General features: G+C 43.7%; 1 protein-coding gene across 4 annotated transcripts in view; it reads left to right on the forward strand.

Annotated features, from left to right (window-relative positions):
- ARID1A (AT-rich interaction domain 1A) overlaps positions 1–22,420 on the forward strand; it is a 76,154-nt gene that overhangs the window by 39,284 nt on the left and 14,450 nt on the right. For all 4 annotated transcript variants that reach the window (XM_036347145.1, XM_036347147.1, XM_036347143.1 and 1 more), the window contains 5 exons: positions 18,028–18,268; positions 18,549–18,638; positions 19,665–19,832; positions 20,459–20,771; positions 22,194–22,339. In XM_036347145.1, the coding sequence (XP_036203038.1) occupies positions 18,028–18,268; positions 18,549–18,638; positions 19,665–19,832; positions 20,459–20,771; positions 22,194–22,339 (958 nt within the window). The remainder of the gene's footprint in view (positions 1–18,027; positions 18,269–18,548; positions 18,639–19,664; positions 19,833–20,458; positions 20,772–22,193; positions 22,340–22,420) is intronic.

Below are 22,420 nucleotides of genomic sequence, written 5' to 3' on the forward strand. Positions count from 1 at the left end.
TGAAGGAGATAATGGATGTACTTAGGTGGTTGGAAAGGAAAAGTACAGCTTGCCCAGAGGCCTAGTGGGGGTGGGGTGCAGTATAGTTGACATTTGGGAGGCTGGTCAGAATCAGGCTTCTTGGGGTGGGGCATTACAGACAGGAAAGCTAGATCACAGGGGTTGGGGCCCTGCTGGGCTAATAAGTAAGGCATTTGGTTCTGATCTTACAGGCCTGGTGATATGTAATTAGGGCAATAACATGATAGAACTAATGTTTTACAAAATGATCCATTGGTGTATAGTTTAAAAGGGGAAGAGTCTGGAAAGGGGATAAATTGAAATATTTTTGGCAAAAAGTGTGGAGTTCTATGTGTGTGTCTCTTCCCCCTCTTCTCTCTCTCTCTCTCTCTCTCTCTCTCTCTCTCTCACTCTCACTCTCTCCCTCTCTCTCTCATTTGCATAGCTACCTAGTCCCAGTTATGAGATGTAGCAGGAAAGAATCTATAGAACTGAGAATAAGTAGATTCTTGTGGGTGAAAAATGTAATTAGCTTGATTGACTAGGGGAGATGAGGCGGGGAGAAAAAGAGAAATCTCATTGACAAGAATAGAAAGGTTAATAGGAAAGCCCATTTTTTAGGGTAAGTTTTCTATAGTGAGATGTGTTAAAAACAAATGCTTAGTGACTGTTTGGAGATAAGAGACTGAAACTTGATAAAAGCTGAGTCTGAATAGATTTGAGAGTTGTCTGTGTCGTGGTTAATAGTTAAACCATGGAATGAAGTAGGCCTTCCAGGCCATGAAATCTGAAGAGAGGAGCCAGATAGAGGCCTAGACAATGTCTCTGGTCATTGTGTAGAAACACCCAACATATAGCTGGAGAGATTGGAGGGAGGACCAGGATTGTGTCATATTTCTGGAAGCCATGGGAGGGAGGAAGATGATTCCCACCAAATTTACATTTCAAGGAGTATAAAGTTGGATTTGTCATAAAGAGGTTATTGGGATCCATTTTAGGTAGGAGAGCACCTGGTTTCTGAGGACTGGAGGAAAGGAAAGGAGCAAGGGAAAGGTGTCAAGGTAAAGAGCACTCTTGAAAGTCATTGAAGGAGAAGTCATTTCAAATGCCTCAGCTTCATCTCAAGACCATGGGTATAAGGCAGGGTGAAGATTGGCAGAATATTAGGAGAGTGTAAATGCGTACATCTTTTGGGAGTCATGAGAGAAAGGAACAAGGGCGCTCACTAAGTGATTGAAAAAATCCTAGAGGCTGCTGTTGAATATCTAAATCATACTTGTTTCCTGTACCCAGGCAGGTGTGGAGGTTATTGATGGTAGAAAACAGGATTAGGACTTTTAATGCCTGTTAAATTTATATTCTTTTATCATTTTGGTTTCCAAGTCCTTTAGATTCCACTTAACAACGTAACAACTATTACCATTCATATTTTACTACTGTGATGCTCTCAGGCTCTGAGAGTTTGGGTTACAGAGAAAGAGGAAATGTAAGAAACGATGTTGTTCCTGTAGAATCTGAATCTTAGAGGGCAGGAGTAAGGCCAGGAAAGGAGCTACAGCTTATACCAATCCTCCTAGAAGGGCAGGAATTGAAATGTACCGAATAATCACTCCTGTTTTACATCATAAGAAACTAAGGGTCAGGCTTAGGGCTTAAATCCAGCTCTCCCTATATTTCAGATGAAATACTTTCTGTAGCATCCTACCCAGCAGAGGAAAGACACGGACAATTGGAATTCTCTCTCATTTAGCCAAAAGCTTCAACCTCTTCGCCATTTAACCTTTACTAGACTTGTCCTAACCTAAAATAAAGAGCGTAAATGGATTTCCATCACACTTTTGTCTTCCCAGGCCTTGTGATGGAGACACAGATGAGTTGTAAAAAGGGCAGCTGAGGGACAGGAAGGGATAAGAAAGGGAAGATGGGCAAATCCATAGGGCAGGCCTGCTGGAGGAACTAGGCAACTAGGGAATCACCTCAAACAGTGGAAAGCTGAGTAGAGTTTGGTTCTTTGGCTTCCCTGTGTTGGATGGGGCAAACCCTGTTCTGTGCCTTTCTTCTTAGAACACAGTGTCCTGCTTAATGCTAACTAATTGGTTATATCCTCATTACTAAAAACTGTGGTTCATTAGCTAGCAGCATAGACATCACCTGTAAATGCAGATCCTTGGGCCTCGCCCAAGCTTTATAGAACCCCAATACTGTTAACAAAATCCCTAGGCGATTTATTTGTCTAATGGTTTAGAAGCAAGGAGTTATATTCTGAGAGCTGAGAGTAAAGTTTTCAAATATGGGGACTTCGGAATAAAGTTTGCTGTATCTGGTAAAATTTAAAAAGTCTCAGTCTGGTGGGTGAGAGTGGGAGACCACAACTAATGGTTTTGTGGGTGCTTTAGGGGCCCTTGCACCCCATGTCTATAGTCCAGACCCTATTGTTTGACCATTCACAGCTCCCAGCATACCTCTACAGCCTCATCTCTGGCTACTCAGGTATACGTTAAGCTCCTTACAACTCTGGGTCCTTCCATCCTTCCTGCCATTTTCCTTTTGTTTAAGATGTCGTGTGCACCCCCACCCCCCACTTCTCTTTTGTTAATGCTCAGCAAACCTAGCTAAAATACCCTTTCTTGGGAATTCTTCCCCATTTTCTTTAAGCATTTTCTTCATGTTCACAAAGATTATGTTGGTACCTCTGCTTGAATACTTAGGTCTATATCTGACCTCCTGAATCAGGCAGATACTCAGTAATAAACCTTTGTTGTTGTTTTAATATATTTTTATTGATTTCAGAGAGGAAGAAAGAGGGAGAGAAAGATAGAAACATGAATGAGGGGAGAGAATCATTGATTGGCTGTCTCCTGCACGCCCCCTACTGGGGATTGAGCCCGAAACCCAGGCATGTGCCCTTAACCAGAATCAAACCCGGGACCCTTCAGTCCACAGGCTGATGCTCTATCCACTGAGCCAAATCAGCTAGAGCTGTTGTTGTTTTTTAAAATATATTTTTATTGATTTTAGAGAGGAAGGGAGAGTGAGAGAGAGATAGAAACATCAATGATGAGAGAGAATCATTGATTGGCTGCCTTCTGCATGCGCCCCCCCCCCCCCCCCTCAGGTATGTAACTCACAACCTGGGTTTGTGCCCCGACGGGGAATTAATCTGTGACTTCCTGGTTCATAGGTTGATGTTCAACCACTGAACCACACCAGCCGGGCAATCTTTGTTGAATAGCCCCTAGGTTCTTGCTGCCTACCTGAGCTTGAGAGCCAGTTTTTTGTCATCTGGGTTTATTGAAGGGGGTTGGGGGGAGGGGGGGTGAAAGAAATCTTCTAAAAGCTTAGAAAATTGGAATGTTTGAAGGATTTTAATTTTATACTGTTTGTGTTCCCTTTTGTCACTTACCATGGTAAAAGAAGGCAGGGCCAATGGTTTTTGGCAGCTTATTTTCAAAGGGGTAGCAGAAATACCACTAGTAATTTTGGTACCCAGAAGAGCTAGGCTGTCCTGTTTTCTTAATATCTGACTGTGTATCTGTGCTTATTCCCCTTGAATTATAGCCCAGGTACTCTCACAAAGTCTGAAAAAGGAAATCCCTACCCACCCTGTCATATCTGCCCAGAATGTTCAGAGCAGCATGTACCCTATGCAAGTAGCCATCCCTTCTCTAGAAAGCTAGTTCTCTGGCAGGGCTAGCCAGTCCGATTCTCTATCTTAATTACGCTGCTCCAGCCCCGATACTGCCTGGTGCCTGCTTGAACTTGTGGTGCTTGCCGCAGATTTCTGTATGCTCGTTCCTGGGCCCATTTCCTGTTTCTATTCTAGTCACTGGTGGCTCAGCTCAGCTTCCTGCTTGTGTGTCTCACATAGATTCCTCTTGCTGGAACCCTTTGTTTTCTTTAGAACAACTTCAGTCTGAATACTAACTGCATCTTACCTCTAGTATGATGGCTTCTGGGGTCAGTTATCTACTGAGGACTGGTAGGAAGTTACACAGACAACCCATCCCCCACCACGCATACCACTTGGATTTGACATTGTTTTTTAGTTTGTCCCAGCCCTGCTATAGGGAGCTGGTGGTTGCCAAAAATTTATATAAGAAGATAAACTCGGATCTTGTGTAGGCCAACCTTGTCTTTACTCATTAGGGCTCTTAGGAAGGTGTGCCCTGATTCTTTTGCACCTGGAACTAATAAACATATTTCCTGCTGCTGAGGAAGACACTTGGTACCCTTTCTAGCCCAAGCCTCCCTGAAGAGCCCAGAGAATACTTACTTTGGGTTGGGCAGGTAATACCATCTCAGCAGAGTAAAAGCATTATAGAGAATATAGGGATGAAAAGGAAAGCATGTGCTGACTCAATCTTCATCTTATGTGAGCAATTCAATCCTCCCAGTGCGTAGACTAGAGGGATAAGGTGCAGGGAGGTTGTATAAAGAAAGAAGTGAAGGTGAATGTCCTGGACAAACGTATTTTAAAGTTCTAAGACTCCTCTATCTTGCCTATTTTCCCCAAAAGATGCTAGCTTAGCAGAAAATATGTTTGTGGATAATTCTCTTCTCTCTGCAACTTCTCAAATTATCATTTGGTAATTCTGTGTCACATACAGTGGTTTCTACCCTGAACCCTAGGCCAGGGTATGTTTAATAGGCATTTAATATTGGGAGTTGGTCTTACAAAATTGTTAGAAAGGAGCAACCTCTAGGCTTGTCCTTCAGGAACAGAACCTAGACCTAGATTTGACCCATCGAGGGAACTCCTGCTTGTGAGCCATTATCAGATTGATTGCTCTAAATCTGCTATCCGGGGATCAGTAAACTGGAATCAAGAAGTAGCAGCAGTTGCTGCCACCAGAACCAACACCCAGTTACCCGGAAGATGAAATGGAAATGCTCCAGCAGAAACAAGTGAAGGAGACAGAAACATGATCTCTGCCATACTTTAATCGAATCTTGAATCTGCTTCTAATTAGTAGAGCCTGAATTGTGTCAGAAACTCATCTGCAAGGATTCTGGGATATGTAGTTTTCAGCTTTTTAAACCTCTACAATTATTAAAAGAGTAGAACGAGGGCAGCATCAGTTAGTCCACAGAATATTTACCACACTAATGCAAACACCACCATTCCTCCTTACCCCCCACTGTACATATGAGGGAGGGGTAAAGGACTTGCCCAAGGCCAATTCAGTAAATGAGAATATTGGGTACCCTGACTTTCATTCCAGTGCTGTCGCTATTAGGACCAACTCCCTAAAGGATCAGCAAAAAGCTCGTTAAGACAAGGAAGAATGCTATATTCAGAAACCAGACTTTGTCTTACATATTCTCTTCTCTTTGGAGAGAGGGAAAGGAGATATGGAGAGATGTGAGGTTGAGATTTCTTGGCAAAAGTAGTGATACTATAGTTTCTGGATTTGGGTCTACTCTCCAGAAAGATGTAGGAAGCATTTACTCTGGAAGGAAGAAACCCCCAAAACTAGAATTTCCTGAAATTCCCGAGTCAACATATGGATTAACTCAGTTGCCTTGGTGACAGTGGCTTTCTTCCACCCATCCCCCTTTCCTTCCTATTGGTGCTGTCTACAAAGCTGCCATTGTTCTTCTCCAAAAAGACCAACCGAAATCAGAAAGCCAGTCTAACAGATGTGTGAATGCTAAGCTGTTTCTTATCCTGGGGTTGGGTGCGGGAGGGGGGCGAGAGGAGGATCTTGAGCTTTTTGAACAAGATATAAACCAAGACACCCCTCCCCCAGCCCCCTATAAATACTATCCTTACAGAAACCACTAGGGCTCTCTACACCAGAATAAGAATTTGTTCCTCTAAACTTGGTCGAGATGGGAGGACCCTTAGGCGTGGAACTATGTTAACATACCTGATAAATCAAGCATAGAATTAACTATTATCTTTTTCCCATGTTTCTAAAATATTTGGTGCTCTGTCTAAAAGCTGTGCTGACGCTGGTATGTGATCTAGTGTTGTCCGTTTTGGAGGCCAGTGCTTGATCTTTTGCTTTATTCACTTCCGTGGCCTGAACCTATTCCATCCTCCCCACCTGGTGTTGGCATGGAATTGGCTTGTATTATGACATAATCACTGATTGCCATGCGGCAGAACTCACCTCCAAGCTGCTAGTTCACTTCCTTCCCATTTGACCTTTCCTAAGGAAGCTATAAGAAGCCATGCCTTGTTGAAGATGGGAACTAGGGGTTGAAGGCTCAAGCTGAGAATCAGCAAACCTGTCCCTTAAGGCCAGCTTTGATGTGGGAGGAATATTACATATTGTCTACTGAGATAAGTGAAGGCAATTTCCTGACATTTGGGGGAAGGTAAGAGAAACCAAGTTCCAAATAAAAGGGATCAGTGTTCAGATGAACTGTTATCAAGAATATTCATATCCCCTTGCCCCTCCATTTTCTACTTTTAGAATTTGACTGTGTCTCTCCCTATGTTCAGTATTGTTCTCTTTGGTTTAAGGTCATTGGCTATCTTTTCTGATTTAAGATCTATTCCTCACTCTCAGGTCTGTTTGTTCCACTCCCTCCCCCCAAATATTTAGATTTTTATCTAGACCAGTAGGCATATGGTAAAAAAGACCACTGGCAAATATAAATTTAGGGCTTTATTTTTTTTATTAATCCTCACCCGAGGATATTTTTCCATTGGTATTTTTAGAGAGAGTGGAAGAGAGGGGGAAAGAGAGAGAGAAACATTGTGAGAGAGTCACATCGATTGGTTGCCTCCCACATGTGCCCCGATTGGGACCAGGGATCAAGCCTGCAACCCAGGTCTGTGGCCTTGACTGGAATTGAACCTGGAACCCTTAAGTCTGCAGGCCAATGCTCTATCCACTGAGCCAAACTGGCTAGGGCTATTCTTTAATTTTTAAGTTTTTAATTTATTGATTTAAAGAGAAACATCAATTTGTTATTCCACTTACTTAGGTATTCATTGGCTGGTTCTTGTATGTACCCTGACTGGGAATCGAGCCCGAGACCTTGGCGTATCAGGACAATACTCTAACCCAGTGGTAGGCAAACCACGGCTCCCGAGCCACATGCGGCTCTTTGGCCCCTTGGGTGTGACTCTTCCACAAAATACCACGTGCGTGTGCACACATACAGTGCGATTGAAACTTCGTGGCCCATGCGCAGAAGTCGGTTTTTGGCCTGAGCGAGTCTATTTTGAAGAAGTGGCATTAGAAGAAGTGGGGGGTGTCGGTCGGGCTGAGGGATATGAAGCGCGGGGGAGGTGCCAAATATCAACAGTACTTAAACTGTATAGGTAGGCTAATAACACTGTACCTACCTTTATAGTTTAAGTTTAAAACATTTGGCTCTCAAAAGAAATTTCAATTGTTGTACTGTTGATATTTGGCTCTGTTGACTAATGAGTTTGCCGACCACTACTCTAACCAACTGAGCTACTGGGTCAGGGCTAAAAATTAGGGCTTTAAATACCAAACCAAGGAGGCCATGCAGCCCCCTAGACCAGTGATGGCAAACCTTTTGAGCTCGGCGTGTCAGCCTTTTGAAAAACCCTAACTTAACTCTGATGCCGTGTCACATATAGAAATTTTTTGATATTTGCAACCATAGTAAAACAAAGATGTATATTTTTGATATTTATTTTATATATTTAAATGCCATTTAACAAAGAAAAATCAACCAAAAAAATGAGTTCACGTGTCACCTCTGACACGCGTGTCATAGGTTTGCCATCACTGCCCTAGACCTTGATCTTAGCTATGTTGAGCACAGTGCCAACTTTGTCTTCCTCAAGTTGTACACATTTTTACATCTTTGCTTGCTTCTGGTTGCTATAATTTTGAGGGGCAGCCAGGTGAGGTGAAAGCATAAGGCAATGCCCCCTCCCCGTTATACTTGTCATATCTAGAATTCTGCCTTTTTTTTTTTTCTGTGTTAATTTTTTGTCCCCTTTTTCCTGCCCTCCTTGCTCAAGTTCTAGGATTCAAGTTGATGGTGGAACAAGGTTGATGTGGTTGGCCTTCCTAAAGGGAAATGCTTGGTTTGGAGAAAGTAGGAAGTTCTTTACCTTCTCTAGCTTTATCATGCTCATTTCCTGCTATGATTAGAACAGCCCAATTCCATTAATATGCACTGTTCTTGACTACTATAACTCAGGCCTGCTCTGACCCAGTTTTATTTTTTTCATATCTGGAATGAAGAGTCTGTTAGCTAGTGACCCTTGAAACACTACATTTTTGGCCAAATTTCTTGTGCAAATGAGAAGCCTTTGCAGAATGAGGAGTGTGTTGGAAGGCTGGTCAGGTTGGTAACATGGTATTATGTAGGCCTGGTGGGGACTGCCAAATTGGAAAGCAAGGTTTCAACTGGTTAGTGCCCTGTGGAAGTTCTAGGATTTTTTTTTTAAGTTGGGAACCTGGATTATTTATTTCTTGATTTTTAGAGAAAGAAACATTGATTTATGGTTCCACTTATTTATGCATTCATTGGTTCACTCTTACATGTGCCTTGATTGGGGGTCGAACCCACAACCTTGTCGTATTGGGATGACACCAACCAACTGAGCTACCTGGCTAGGACTTGACTTTTTTAATGCAAAATCTTGGAATTATTAAAAGGGTCTTGTAGAACTGTTGGGCAAGGGGTTAAAGTGTTCTCTGGGGCTTGTGGATCTATCCCTGCAGCTTCTTGCGGACTACCCATGTAGCTTTGGCTCCTTTGGAGCTGGTGCTTAGAATTTCTCTGGTGGGGGCACCAGCTGTGGATAGCACCATCTATCCATGGCCAATTCTCATTGTGTTTGGTGTTTGTTTTATTGGTTTGGGGAGGGGGAAGTGCAGGGGAGATGTTGAGCAGAAAGAAGCACTCAATGTGATTAAACCTGTAGCAGAGCAGATCTGTGGTAGCAGAATATCGACCCCTGGAAAATCAATGGCTGCTGCAGTGGCCAAACTGCTGTTTGCAGGGGCTCCCACCACAGGAATGCAGGCAGCACAACAGTCTTTCTTCTTCCCTTTTTACACCTCAGCAACACCCTCAGCCTCCAAGAGTCAGACCCACCTCTAAGATTTTGCTGGGGTGGATTAGAACAGTAGGTTCTTGTATTTTTGTACTTAGATTGAAATTGTTCCAGTGACACAGCTCTGCCTCCTAACAGCCTCCTTTCCATATGGTTCTTCCCTGCACTGCAATTTTATCAAGAGCGCTTACCCAAGTGGCCAAGGCCCATTCAGGGTTGTATTTTACAGTTTTAGACAGCATTTGGTTCCCTTGATGCCACCCAAGAGGGCCTTCCTGAATATGGAGGTTCACAGTTAAGGTATAGGGTTAAGGTGGGGGAAGGATGATTAAAGGAAAAGAGAGGACTAATTGAAATTGGGTCCAAAGAAGATGCTTTTGAGTAGCTTATAGGTTAGCAACATTTATCAGGCTTTTTGTCTTTTGTGTGCCTGACATTTTTCTGGTCAATAACAGGAGAATAGCCCTGGCTGGTTTGGCTCAGTGGATAGAGCGTCAGCTTGCAGACCAAAGGGTCCGAGGTTTGATTTGGTCAAGGGCACATGCCTGGGTTGCGAGCTCGGTCCAACATGCAGGAGGCAGCCAATCAATGATTCCCTCTCACCATTGATGTTTATATCTCTCTCTTCCTCTCTGAAATCACTAAAAATATATTTTAAAAAATAATAGCAGCAGGAGAATATAGCCTGGTCCTGCTTTGGTGCCACAGGCTAGTGGGAGAAAGGGCAAATTCAGCATAGTACTCTTAGTCCTGTTACACGAGGTATAGAGGAACCTTGAAGGGACTCTGGGTCCTGCCTGTGGGGTTAGGGGCAAGGGAAATTGTACTATGACTATGGAGGCTTTGTCCCCCACAAAGCTATTCTCGTCTTTGAAGTTTCCAAGGCAAAAAAAGATTTTATTTTTTATTATATTTTATCTTTATTGTTGAAAGTATTACAGATGCCCCCTTTTTGCTCCCATTAACTCCCCTCCATCCTGCCCCCACCCACCACAAAAAAACAACGATTTAGTCTATAGTTGCTGTACCTAATGTGCGAGTTCAAGCAATTGTTTTTCCCACTAATTTCTCCTCTGGGTGGGTAATGGGTCACCCTACCATGTTAGAGGAGAGTTCTGTTGCCCATTGTTGGAGCATGGCTATGGGCAGGGGATTAAAGCGTGTTTGGCTTTTGCCCCCACAGAGGAGCTTTCCCATCTTGTAGTTTGGGGAATAGGGTCCCTAAAAAAGCCCAATTGTCCTCCAGTTTGGAAGGGTGGCTACAGGGCTGGGTGAGGAGGAAAGTGTGAGGTTTTGAAATTGCCTGAGATGAGGCCACCCGGAGGCCAGATATGTTTGACTTTTCTTTTTGGGTCATACCCTTGTGCTTGACAATTTTCAGTATGAAAACCAGTAGATGCCTACCTTCATGGGACTTAATTTCTTGCTTGTCTCCTTAGATTCTAAGTCATTCTCTCCTCTCTTTCCCCCTGGTACATTAAGTACCCTTCTAAAGACCCAGAGGTGGAAAAAAGTATTATACTCTTTAGGTAAAAAAGGTAGGTTTAACTTTAAGAGACTTAAGGTGAAACAGCTGATTTGAAGTAAACCATGAAAGAAGGTTTAGAAAGCAAGAGTGGTTTATAGGAAGAGTAGCTAAGAAAGAGGGGAACATCATAGCACTGTTTTAGTCTTTCCTTCTACAAAAGATCTAAGTGAGGCGGGCTAATCATTCAGCATGTTGGAGAAGAGTTGTTGCCTGACCTTGTTTGGAACATGGAGGCTTTGATAGTGGCCAGCTTCTACCTTACGATGGAAAGGTAAGGAATCAGGCTTTGGAATCAGGAATATGGGTTTGAACCCCAGTTCTTATGTTTAATAGTTCTCTGTTCTTGGGCATGTCATTTAACTTCTGAGCTTCCTGCTTCTTTGTTAAAATAGATTTGATACCTATATCAGAAGATGATTGTGAGAACAAAATGTGAGTTCATCACATATACCTTAGGGTTGAACACACAATAGTCACAGATTTATATCAGTTCTGTCTCCCTTTGAGAGGGAAACACAAAGAGACTTGCTTTATTCCTCTTTTCAATATTCTTTGAATTCGGAGATTTGGTCTCCCAGAGCTTTATTTATGCATTCTGATGTGTATATAAAGGGGATTTTCTCCTAGAAGTGGGCCCCTAAAAAAAAAAAACATTCTGAAGACAAGAAGAGTCTGACCCTTTATCTATTGTGCCATCCTCACCAGGCAGCTGGAAGGTACCAGGAAGAAATGATCCATCATCCCCAGAACAATAACCAATTGTAGAAAAAGAGAAGAGGGAGTTTGGTGAGGGGTTTTGGAAACTTGGGGTAAGGGGCTAGGAAGTGGAATTCTCGGAGCCTTTCCTGGAGCAATTTCTATTCCAAACACTGAATGTAGTTGAGGCAGGAGATGGTGCTTAATCTTAAGCTAAAAGGGATGGTGTCAGCCTGTCACCCTTTGCATCTTTTCTTCCCCCTTCCTTACCACCTGCTTAGCCCTGATGTGGAAGTACTGCCACTAGCAAGAGGCAGCCTTTTCTGTGTCTTGATTTGTTCTTAGCATTTCAGCCAGCACCAGCCAATCTGCTTTCTAGGCAGGGATAGCAGTTAATCTGTTGGACTGAGACCACTCATTCGAACAACAGGGCAGCAGTTCTATACTCTGGAACCCCTACCAGTCTAGGGTGAGTCAGATATTCCTTCCTTCCATTTAGCAAAGACTGAGGGGGGAAAACAACAGAGAGGTAGCATCTTCTCCTCCTTACCCTTGACAATATGTTGCTTAAGCAAGGCTTTATGGAAAAACCAGTCTTCCAAAAACTTATGTGCCTTAAGTAATTCCTATGTAGTTAAGTGTGTTTTGTTTTAAAGTTTGTCAAAGCTGTTGCCTCCTTTCCTACCACCTGCCCTTCTTCAAGGGTTAGATTTCCCAGCCTTTTCTATGTTCTTCAGGATTTCCTCCCATTCTCCAGCATGGGAGCAGCCTCCTGTCAGGCTAGGAAAATAATTGACAAATTACTAGTACAGATTTGCTCACTTCAAGGATTGTCATTTACATGAGTATGGTTGAGTTGCAAGGTTCCCATCACACAAACCCGCACAAACTTACTATAAGTATGTGTGTAGGATTTACCTGGCTCTCTTGGTGGATGGTTTCCCTGCCAGTAGTTAGCACAACTTGGCAAAAGCTCTTCACAACTGAAAGAATACAAGAACCTCATGTAGCGGTTAACAAAAGCTCCATTTCTCAAAGATTCAGCCACATTTATGATAGAAACCTGAATCTGATTATTGTCATGACCCTGTTAGATTTGCCTGTTGACATTACTTAATTTGCCCAGCAAAGAACTGATATCCTCATGAGACTCTGTTAAACCCCCCTCATCTAACCCTGAGATGATATCTTCCTGCTTGATTATATTCTTCATCGGGCAGCCAATTCATGTTAGAACTTGCAGCCCTTCCTATGAGAGTACTAGCAAACCCCCACCCCCAGCCCCCACCCCCCACGCACACACACTGAGGTATGGACTGTGTAATTTTGGGCATGGTTTTGTTGTGGTGTGAAGAGAAGGTGTTAGCTGCTGAGTTCTGTTTGTCAGCAGAGCCTAACAAACCCATGCTGGCACTTGCTGGGACTGGGCAACCAATCACAGCTGGAACAGTTATCGTCATGGAGTCCCTATGGGCTTTCTCTATCAGGTCACATCCCAAAATAACATTGGGCAGTGTTTCAAGTGAAGAAACGAAGGCTTTCAGGGCTGTAGCCAGCCTGGAGTGTGAGATTCTGTGTGAAATAGTTGGACCTGCTCCAGTGTTTTTGATCTGCATGGTAGATGAGCAATAAAATTCATGAAACACTTTGGAAACACATGAGAAAATTCTCCCTAGCCCTGCTGCTTCCTTGGAACTGGCAGGGCACTGAGTGGGCTGATCTCACCTCCCATCTCTTAGCAGGATTGTTCTTGGAGGAGACAAAATCCAGGAAAACCTCTTTCCATTTAAGAGGCAGTGCTGTAATTCTTACAGCGGTCCTCCTAGAACAGTGATGGCGAACCTATGACACCTCTGACACGCGAACTCATTTTTTTGGTTGACTTTTCTTTGTTAAATGGCATTTAAATATATAAAATAAATATTAAAAATATGTCTTGGTTTTACTGTGGTTGTAAATATCTTAAAAGTTCTATATGTGACACGGCACCAGAGTTAAGTTAGGGTTTTTCAAAATGCTGACACGCCGAGCTCAAAAGGTTCGCCATCACTGGCCTAGAAGGTACTTGTTAGGTGAGCCCTTTGGGAAGACTAAGAATCTGAGTCCTGAAATTCTAAAGGCAGCTCCCACTATGGAGAATTGGGGCTGGGATTGATTGAATTTTGTCTGTGAAAAGTATGTTGTGGAAAGCCAGACGAGTTAAGCACATTGAGGTCTGACTCAACAGCCATATATCCGGCTTTTTGTGGAACAAAAGACTTGAAAAACTGGCTTTTTGTAGGGTAGAAAGCAGAGGTGTGTCCTGTGCAATAAAAGGACATGGAGTTCAGAGCAGTATCTGTTCATGTAGATAAAGGTGGGGGAGACCTCTTTTTTTTTTTTTAATTGTTTTATTGCTTAAAGTATTACAAAGAGTATTACATATGTCTCCTTTTTTTCCCTGCCCTTGACAATCCCCTGGCCTCCCCTACCCCCCAGTGTCTTATGTCCATTGGTTATGCTTATATGCATGCATACAAGTCCTTCGGTTGATCTCTTACCCCACCCCCACCCCGAGGGGGGAGGCTTCTTTTGGAGTCTGCCCTTACAACTCCCTCTCATTTCCCAATAAAAACACTTACTTGTGATTAGCCACCAGGACTGAAGGGTATGTCTTATGACTTACTAGCGGCCCGTTGCACAAAATTTGTGCACCTGGGGGGGGGGGTGTCCCCTCAGCCCAACCTGCGCCCTCTTGTAGTCTAGGAGCCCTCAGGGGATATCCGACTGACGGCTTAGGCCCACTCCCCCCAGGGACATCCTTAGTGCTGCTGCGGAGGCAGGAGAGGCTCCCACCACCGCTGCTACACTCGCCAGCCATGAGCCTGGCTTCTGGCTGAGTGGTGCTCCCCTGTGGGAGTGCACTGCCCACCAGGGGGCAGCTCCTGCGTTGAGCATCTGCCCCCTGGTAGTCAGTGTGCATCATAGCGACCAGTCATTCCGCTGTTCGGTTGATTTGCATATTAGCCTTTTATTATATAGGATACTTGCTTGTGTGTTGTCATATCTCTCATTCCAAGGTATTGCATATTTCATATGATCCTGACCATATTGTGCCAGTGGTGTTTCATGCATAAGCCCCATGGGTGTCACAAACTCAGATTTATCCAGTCCCCTCATTATATAATTGAGGGAAACCAAAGCCTGGTTTTGTTGCCAGCTTACCCAAGGTCACAACTGATAAGTACTAAGAGTTGGGCCTTAGTCTCCTAACTCAAGGGTGTGGTACTTTTTCCTCAGTCCATATAATACCAGCTTAATGGAGAGCTCTGGGGTTCAGCAGACCTGGAATCAAAACCTAATTTCTGCCATTTACTTGCTGGATGACTTGGGCATGTAACCCAGTCTCTCTGAGCATCAGCTTCCTCATCTTCATCATGTTAGTGGTAGAAGTATCTATTTCTAAGAATTAACTCCATAAGGTGCCTGGCATGTTGTAGATGCTCAAATGGTAGTTATTATTTATATTAATGTAAATGGTCTTCCCTTCTTGTGCTGTATTTTGGTTCTTTATTTTTTTAATCACCTACTCTCATGCTGACCAGTTGCCATCTGATGAAAATGACAGTTTGAGAGACGGGCTTCAAATCAACCAAATCTGAGAAATAGGAATATTAATGCTGCTGCTTTCCACACTATTGTTTATGCCTAGGTACCCCAGACCATGTGGGGCTGCTGTTGACAGTGGTTTATTTAGCACTTTTTCTCCAAGGATCTCAGAGCACTTTACCAAAACTGGCAGATCTCCTTAAAGTGCCTTTGTGAAGGAAGCCACCATCTTGTCACCACACGTGTCTCCAGGGTCCTGAGAACCCAGCCTCGGGGGCTGCCAGTATTTCCTTCAAGCGACTGGGATTCCCTCAGCTGGACTGGGACATTCACTTGTGGAGAGCCTGGGTTTGCACAGAAGTGTGGCTGAAGGAGCATCCTCAAGCCCTGCCCTGACTCTGTAGTAATGGTTGGTGGGTTGTGGTTGGGTTTTTTCTTTCCCCTCCTCTGATCCTCAGGTCTCCAAGAATACACACCAAATTGAACAGGGTTCCTCTGTAGAAGGCAGCAGAAAGAGAGCAAAGGGGGACTTTGGCTTTACCTATACTCTGAACTACTTTTAGCATGAGAATGTTAATGTTTTACTTAAAAGACACCTAATTTTTTAAAGCCATTTGAACAGAGCCAAGTTCTTGTCTTATGGATGGACCTTTGATTCCTATTGTGTTCCAAAATACACTGATTTCTTTTTCATGTTAGCAAGTAACTTTTATTAGCAAAAGCTGGTTGTTTGATAAGGAATAGAGACAGTAGGAAGGAATACTGAAGGAACTTACTGGTCCCTAAAACAGAGCATTGGGCTGTGGTTTCTGTTACAGACCAGAGATTACCAAGTGGCTTTTGAGGCCTTTCCTGGCATACATGGTTGGCTTCTCTCATCATCTTGCTGTCTCTCTGAGTTTACTCTCCTTAGCTCAGATAGCTTAGCCCTCAACATGGAAATGGAATCTTCCTCTCTTGGGGTGAACCCAGGGCTCTTCATAGTTCAGGTACTTTAGTCCTTTGAGGGGAAGAGGCTCTTTGATGTTACCCGGAAGAAGTGCTGCTTTTTTTTTAACATTGATTTCAGAGAGGAAGGGAGAGGGAAAGAGAGATAGAAACATCAGTGATGAGAGAGAATCATTGATTGGCTGCCTCTTGCCTGCCCCCTACTAGGGATCGAGCCCACAACCTGGGCCTGTGCCCTTGACAGGAATCAAACCTGGGACCCTTCAGTCCACAGGCCAATCTATCCACTGAGCCAAACAGGCTAGGGCTGGAGAAGGACTTCTTGAATTCCTTTCTATGCTGGGACTAATTCTAATTGCATTTTTAAAGCATGCTATGGTGTACTAGTTCTACTTTTTTAAAAAATATATTTTATTGATTTTTCACAGAGTGGGAGGGAGAGGGATAGAGAGTTAGAAACATCGATGAGAGAGAAACATCGATCAGCTGCCTCCTGCACATTCCCTACTGGGGATGTGCCCGCAACCAAGGTACATGCCCTTGACCGGAATCGAACCTGGGACCCTTCAGTCCGCAGGCCGACGCTCTATTCACTGAGCCAAACCAGTTAGGGCTAGTTCTACTTCTTACAGGAAAGTTAGGATTTTCTGACTTCTCAGCTAACACTGAAAGCTGGACATAGACACAACTACACACCCACCTACCTACCTACCTGCCTTGCCTTCCGGGCAAGCTTTGTTTCCATAGAACTCAGCAGAAATGCTTCCAGCCTAGTAAAGTAACCAACCTGGGTACTTGGAAGAGAGCCTAAAGGTGCCCTCTGACCTCCAATATTATTCTGAGAGTCATCTTGAACTGATATTTCCACGGTGAGCTTGTTGTGGGAATAGGAATAAACTCAAATCAGGCCTCTTCAGGTGTGTCTCTTTAAGATAACTCTTTAACTCAGACCTGACCCCTTATCCAAAGCGCTCATCCTTTCTTCAAGGTACAATTAGTTTCTAGTCTGAAATTAATGTGTGGTGGTGAGCTAGAGAATGAACATGGGGCAGGGAGTAGAGTTGAGGGTGCATTTCCTGGGGTGAATTTTTTTCATATTGAGCTCCTTATTGCTAATTTTGAAGTTTATCTAACCAAAGTTGAACTCTACTGATTATTTCAAGACAAGCAAAGCCCCCAAGTAAATACCAACTGTTCATTTTACAACTTAAAACTAGGAAGAAAACTGAATTTGTTCAGTCGATAAACATATGTTAGGAATATAGTCCCAGACCTTTTTGTTCCTTTTCACCCCCTACCCCTTATACTAGTATATTAAAATATAGTAACTTGGAGAAAGTGAGTCCTTAGTAAATTCTATATAATAAAAGGCTAATATGCAAATCAGTTGAACTCAGAGCGACCTGCTGCTATGATGCACGCTTACCACCAGGGGGCAGGCGCTCAATGCAGGAGCTGCCCCCTGGTGGTCAGTGCACTCCCACAAGGGGAGCGCTGCTTAGCCAGAAGCCGGGCTCACGGCTGGTGAGTGCAGCTGCGGGGCGGGAGAGGGGCAGCGCATGTCCAACTATCGGCTTAGGCCCACTCCCCATGGGCTCCTGGACTGCAAGAGGGTGCAGGCTGGGCTGAGGGAACACCACCCCCATCCACCACCCACAGCCACCTCCCCCTTCCCGTGCAGGAATTTCATGCACCAGGCCTCTAGTACAGGTTATAATAATCTGAGGGGTGGGGATCTGTGATTACTGCCCAAACTTGTTAACATTCTCTTGTGGCTCCTGGTACTCTCCTGGCAGTGTTTTATAAAGCTTCCTCAATGGAAAAGAATTAAAGGCTCACTGAAATTGCTGCACTCTTAAAACTCTGGAAGTTGAGGCTGGAAAGAAGAGAAAAGTACTAGATCTGCTTCTGATGGATAGGCCAGAGGTCAGCAAATTACAGATTGTAGGCCATTTACTTGTTTTTATAAATAATCAAATGGATGTGGCTGTTTCAATAAAACTTTATTATCTGTGACTGCTCTTTTGTACTACGATGGCAGAGTTGAGTAATTATACTTGAAGAAGACTATCTGGTTCACAGTCTAAAATATTTTTCTATCTGGCCCTTAATAGTTTGCCATACGTAAGCTATAGTATCACAACAACATAATGTGTGGTGTGCTTGTCCTTGGTTGTTTAAGGGAAATGTTAATCATGAAGTAGAATTGTTGAAAGAAGAGTCTTTCTGCCTAATATTGCTAATTGAGAATTGTGGTATGTTTCAGGATCTGTCTGGTTCAATAGATGATCTCCCCATGGGGACAGAAGGAGCTCTGAGCCCTGGAGTGAGCACATCAGGGATTTCCAGCAGCCAAGGAGAGCAGAGTAATCCAGCTCAGTCTCCTTTTTCTCCTCATACCTCCCCTCACCTGCCTGGCATCCGAGGCCCATCCCCGTCCCCTGTTGGCTCTCCCGCCAGTGTTGCTCAATCTCGCTCAGGACCACTCTCGCCTGCTGCAGTGCCAGGTACCCTCAAGTGCTGGGTTTGAGGGAGAGGGGGACAGGGACTGGCTTACACCAATATCAGGGAGCCCCAGCCTTCACTGGCAGAGAAAGAATCTCTGGTCATGTCTCCAAAGTTTCTCTTCAGCATTTGAAGAAGGGAGATGGGAGCCCCTTTGTTGTAGCTCTCTGTGTATGTGATACTGGGAGGTGCTCAATCCTCTCAGGAGCCATTTCCAGGTCTGAATTGATCTCCTAGCTAGAATTCCAGGCTTAGCCATGATTGGCTTACTTTCTCGAGCAGGCAACCAGATGCCACCTCGACCACCCAGTGGCCAGTCGGACAGCATCATGCATCCTTCCATGAACCAATCAAGCATTGCCCAAGATCGAGGTAATGGGCTTGGGAGTGGAGGGATGGGCGTGGGGGAGAGACTAAGGCTGAAACTGTTTTTTAATATATTTTTATTGATTTCAGAGAGGAAGGGAGAAGGAGAGAGAGATAGAAACATCAATGAGAATCATTGATTGGCTGCCTCTTGCATGCTCCCTACTGGAGATGGAGCCCGCAACCCGGGCATGTGCCCTTGACCGGAATCGAACCTGGGACCCTTCAGTCCACAGGCCGACGCTCTATCCACTGAGCCAAACTGGCTAGGGCATAAGGATGAAACTTAACACATTGCAGACCAGTAGTTTTATTGCTAGCTTTATCCAGTGGCCAGATAGGTTTCTATTGAACAAGTACAAAAAACGTTTTACATAAATGTTAAAGGCACGCTTTAAAATTAAATACCCATTGCATTTTGAAGTTATTTATTACATGTTCTTACAAGCTAATATCTTTTTAAAGTATGATACTTTGTAAAACACTGTGTAATATGAAGCGAGAATTCTTGTGATCCGTCCACAATGTGTTAATTATCCTGTGCAAAATAGCTTTTGGAGAACTGTATGGCTATGAAGTATAGGACACTTGCAACAATAATTGTGAAGTTAAGAGTAGGCTAGCCATGCAGTTACTCCAGAACTGTGTTCTCCCACCACCATTTTTTGTTTCTCAGTGTTTGTGTTTTGATGTGTTCCCCATTACATACATTGTGCCCAATTTGGTCAGCAAATGCTAAAACTTAGCATCGAATCTTTACTCTTTAAATCCTGCGCCATTTTAGTTTTTCTGTAATTGCTATTTGTCTTTTCAACCCCCCATTTAGTAGAAAGAGTTGGTGTAATCTGGTTAATGGCTGTCATTTTGGAGGACACCTAAAATGGCACACAGTTATATAGCAAATAAGGTAGATACGTCATTCAATTAGTTGCTAAATAAAACGGAGATGGTGAAGTCCTAGGATAAGGGAAAGCATTTCTTCCCATTATACAGAGGTAATAACTAATATATATGGGCACTACCCACAAATAGGTTACATGCAGAGGAACCCCCAGATGCCCCAGTACAGTTCCCCCCAGCCCGGCTCGGCCTTATCTCCGCGTCAGCCTTCTGGAGGACAGATGCACACAGGCATGGGCTCCTACCAGCAGAACTCCATGGGGAGCTATGGTCCTCAGGGGAGTCAGTATGGCCCACAAGGTGAGTATACTACCCAGTTAGGAGTACATAGAGATGAGACAAGAAAACAGTTCCTTGTCTGATATGCTTCTGTCTGGGTATAAAGAGTAGAACTGTTGTTGCCCTTAATTCACCAAAGCCAGGCCCTAAAGTAGGGCAGGACTGTCATCATGGGAAAATCCTTGAATGGGGATAAGGTGTTTAGCTCAAGACTGAGTACAGACACTCAATAAATGGTAATTATCCATTATTATACTTGTTTTTAGTATATTAGTCCTAATAGAATGGATCTTTCTTCAAAATTAGCCCTAGACAGACAAAAGATGAATGTCTTTCATATTGCATGGGAAAGAAGGTAAGAATGTAGAAAGGAAACAATTCCTGGGTAGCAGCAAAGCCAGCCTTGCCTGCCAGTCCATCTTGCTCTGTGCTATCTTTAAGATGAGGGGACAACTGAGGCCCATCTTTATATGTTTCTACCCTCCCCTTAATCTTTTTTTTAATGGGGTAAAATTGGGCTCTCTAAACCAAATCTCAAATGATTCCTATTATTTTTCATCTTTGGAATTTTAGAGTTTGAGCATTAGTGAGTTGCTAATGAATCACTAATCAAGTCTCTGTGTCTTCTTTCCTTCTTCTTCTCCCAGGAGGCTACCCCAGGCAACCAAACTATAATGCCTTGCCCAATGCTAACTACCCCAGTGCAGGCATGGCTGGAAACATGAACCCTATGGGTGCTGGAGGTCAGATGCATGGGCAGCCTGGTATCCCGCCTTATGGCACACTCCCTCCAGGAAGAATGAGTCATGCCTCCATGGGCAACCGGCCTTATGGCCCTAACATGGCCAATATGCCACCTCAGGTTGGGTCAGGGATGTGTCCCCCACCAGGGGGCATGAACCGGAAAACACAAGAAACTGCTGTCGCCATGCATGTTGCTGCCAACTCTATCCAAAACAGGTAAGGCCTGGGAAGTGAAGAGGGCGTTAGCGTAAGGATATAAATTGTAGAATCATTCAGGTCATTGAGATACTTCTGGACCTAAATCATGTCATTATGGTAAATATGCATTTTATTAAGAGCTCTTTAAAAACTAGCCTTTCTTATAGTAAAAACACAACAAAAGTTCTGATTGTTAAATATCATAAATTGGTATCAAATTTCACATGACCAGATATCATATGTAAAGAACTTTATAAAGCACAGGTTATTTTGATTCATAAAAATTAAGTCTTCAGAGTTTCTTCATTTCTTCTGTCAATGTAGTTTCTTAGTTTCCAAAATAATACATATGACTTGAATCTGTGGTATGAGAAATAAAGGATGGTAGGGTTGTGATTTGTCATTTTTCCTACTGTTCTGTGTGGTCCTGTGCAGTTGACTCTAGTGCTAAAGTGCAGAAGGCTCATGTGATTTGGTTTAATGACTTGGATATTCATCTCTTCTTCCTTGGCCATGGGCTTCAGTGAATATGATTCCTCTTTGTTTTTTGTTGTTGTTGTTTTTAATATATTTTTATTGGTTTCAGGGAGAGGGAGATAGAAACATCAATGATGACAGAGAATCATTGATCAGCTGCCCCCTGCACACCCCCTATTGAGGATTGAACCCACAACCTGGGCATGTGCCCTGACCAGGAACCAAACCATGACCTCCTGGTTCATAGGTCAACACTCAACCACTGAACCACACCGGCCTGGCTAATTCCTCTATTTTGAAGGCACTGTCCTTATACTCCATTATTGGTGCCTATAGTTCTTAAAGTGATTGGTCTTATTAGGATATTAATGAGCCAAGGTAGAATAGGGTGATTGACTGTAACTGTAAAGAGGTGGGTTTAGTTAGTACTTGAGAATGATGAAAGCACTAAGTGTGTAGTGGGCCCATCAAAAAAGAATGCCACGCCTTCCCCGCTTCCGCCAAGTGCTTCTGCTGAGGGCTCCAGTTTGGTTGAGGTTGAATGTGACAAAGAGGGTAAAATTGAGCAATACAGGCCTTTTGGCATAGAGAGGGCTCTCTAAATGGAAACACTCTTGACTTTGAAGGTGCCTTAGAAGCTGGTAGTACTTAAGAGACAGGGTAGGACTTCATCCTTCAAGGAGTGTTCCCTTTAAATTGAGCTATGGTTTCCCATTTGGGGCTTGAGCCCTTTTAGAAGCTTTTGTGGGAAGTGGAAGATAAAAATATCTAGGTCAGAGAGTGCGTGATTGTGGTTTGGGGGACCCATACACTTTTTCTTTGTTAGCCTAACTAGATGATCTTGACTCACACAACCCTATGTAGCGCAAGTCCAAATCTGAAAGATTAGTGTCCCTAACTCTGGTCTTTCTCGTGCTCTTTCTCTCTCGCTCTTTCTCTCTCTCTTCTCATCTTCTTTCTCAGGCCACCAGGCTACCCCAATATGAATCAAGGGGGTATAATGGGAACTGGACCTCCCTATGGACAAGGGATTAATAGTATGGCTGGCATGATCAACCCTCAGGGACCTCCATATCCAATGGGTGGAACCATGGCCAACAATTCAGCAGGTAAGTCCTAGTCATTGTTCAGCCCAGGAATTTCTTCCAGAGTGATCTTCATGGCACAAACCTATTGAAGAATATTTTTCT

This window comes from Myotis myotis, unplaced genomic scaffold, assembly GCF_014108235.1.
Source record: "Myotis myotis isolate mMyoMyo1 unplaced genomic scaffold, mMyoMyo1.p scaffold_m19_p_2, whole genome shotgun sequence".
Lineage (NCBI taxonomy): Eukaryota > Metazoa > Chordata > Mammalia > Chiroptera > Vespertilionidae > Myotis > Myotis myotis.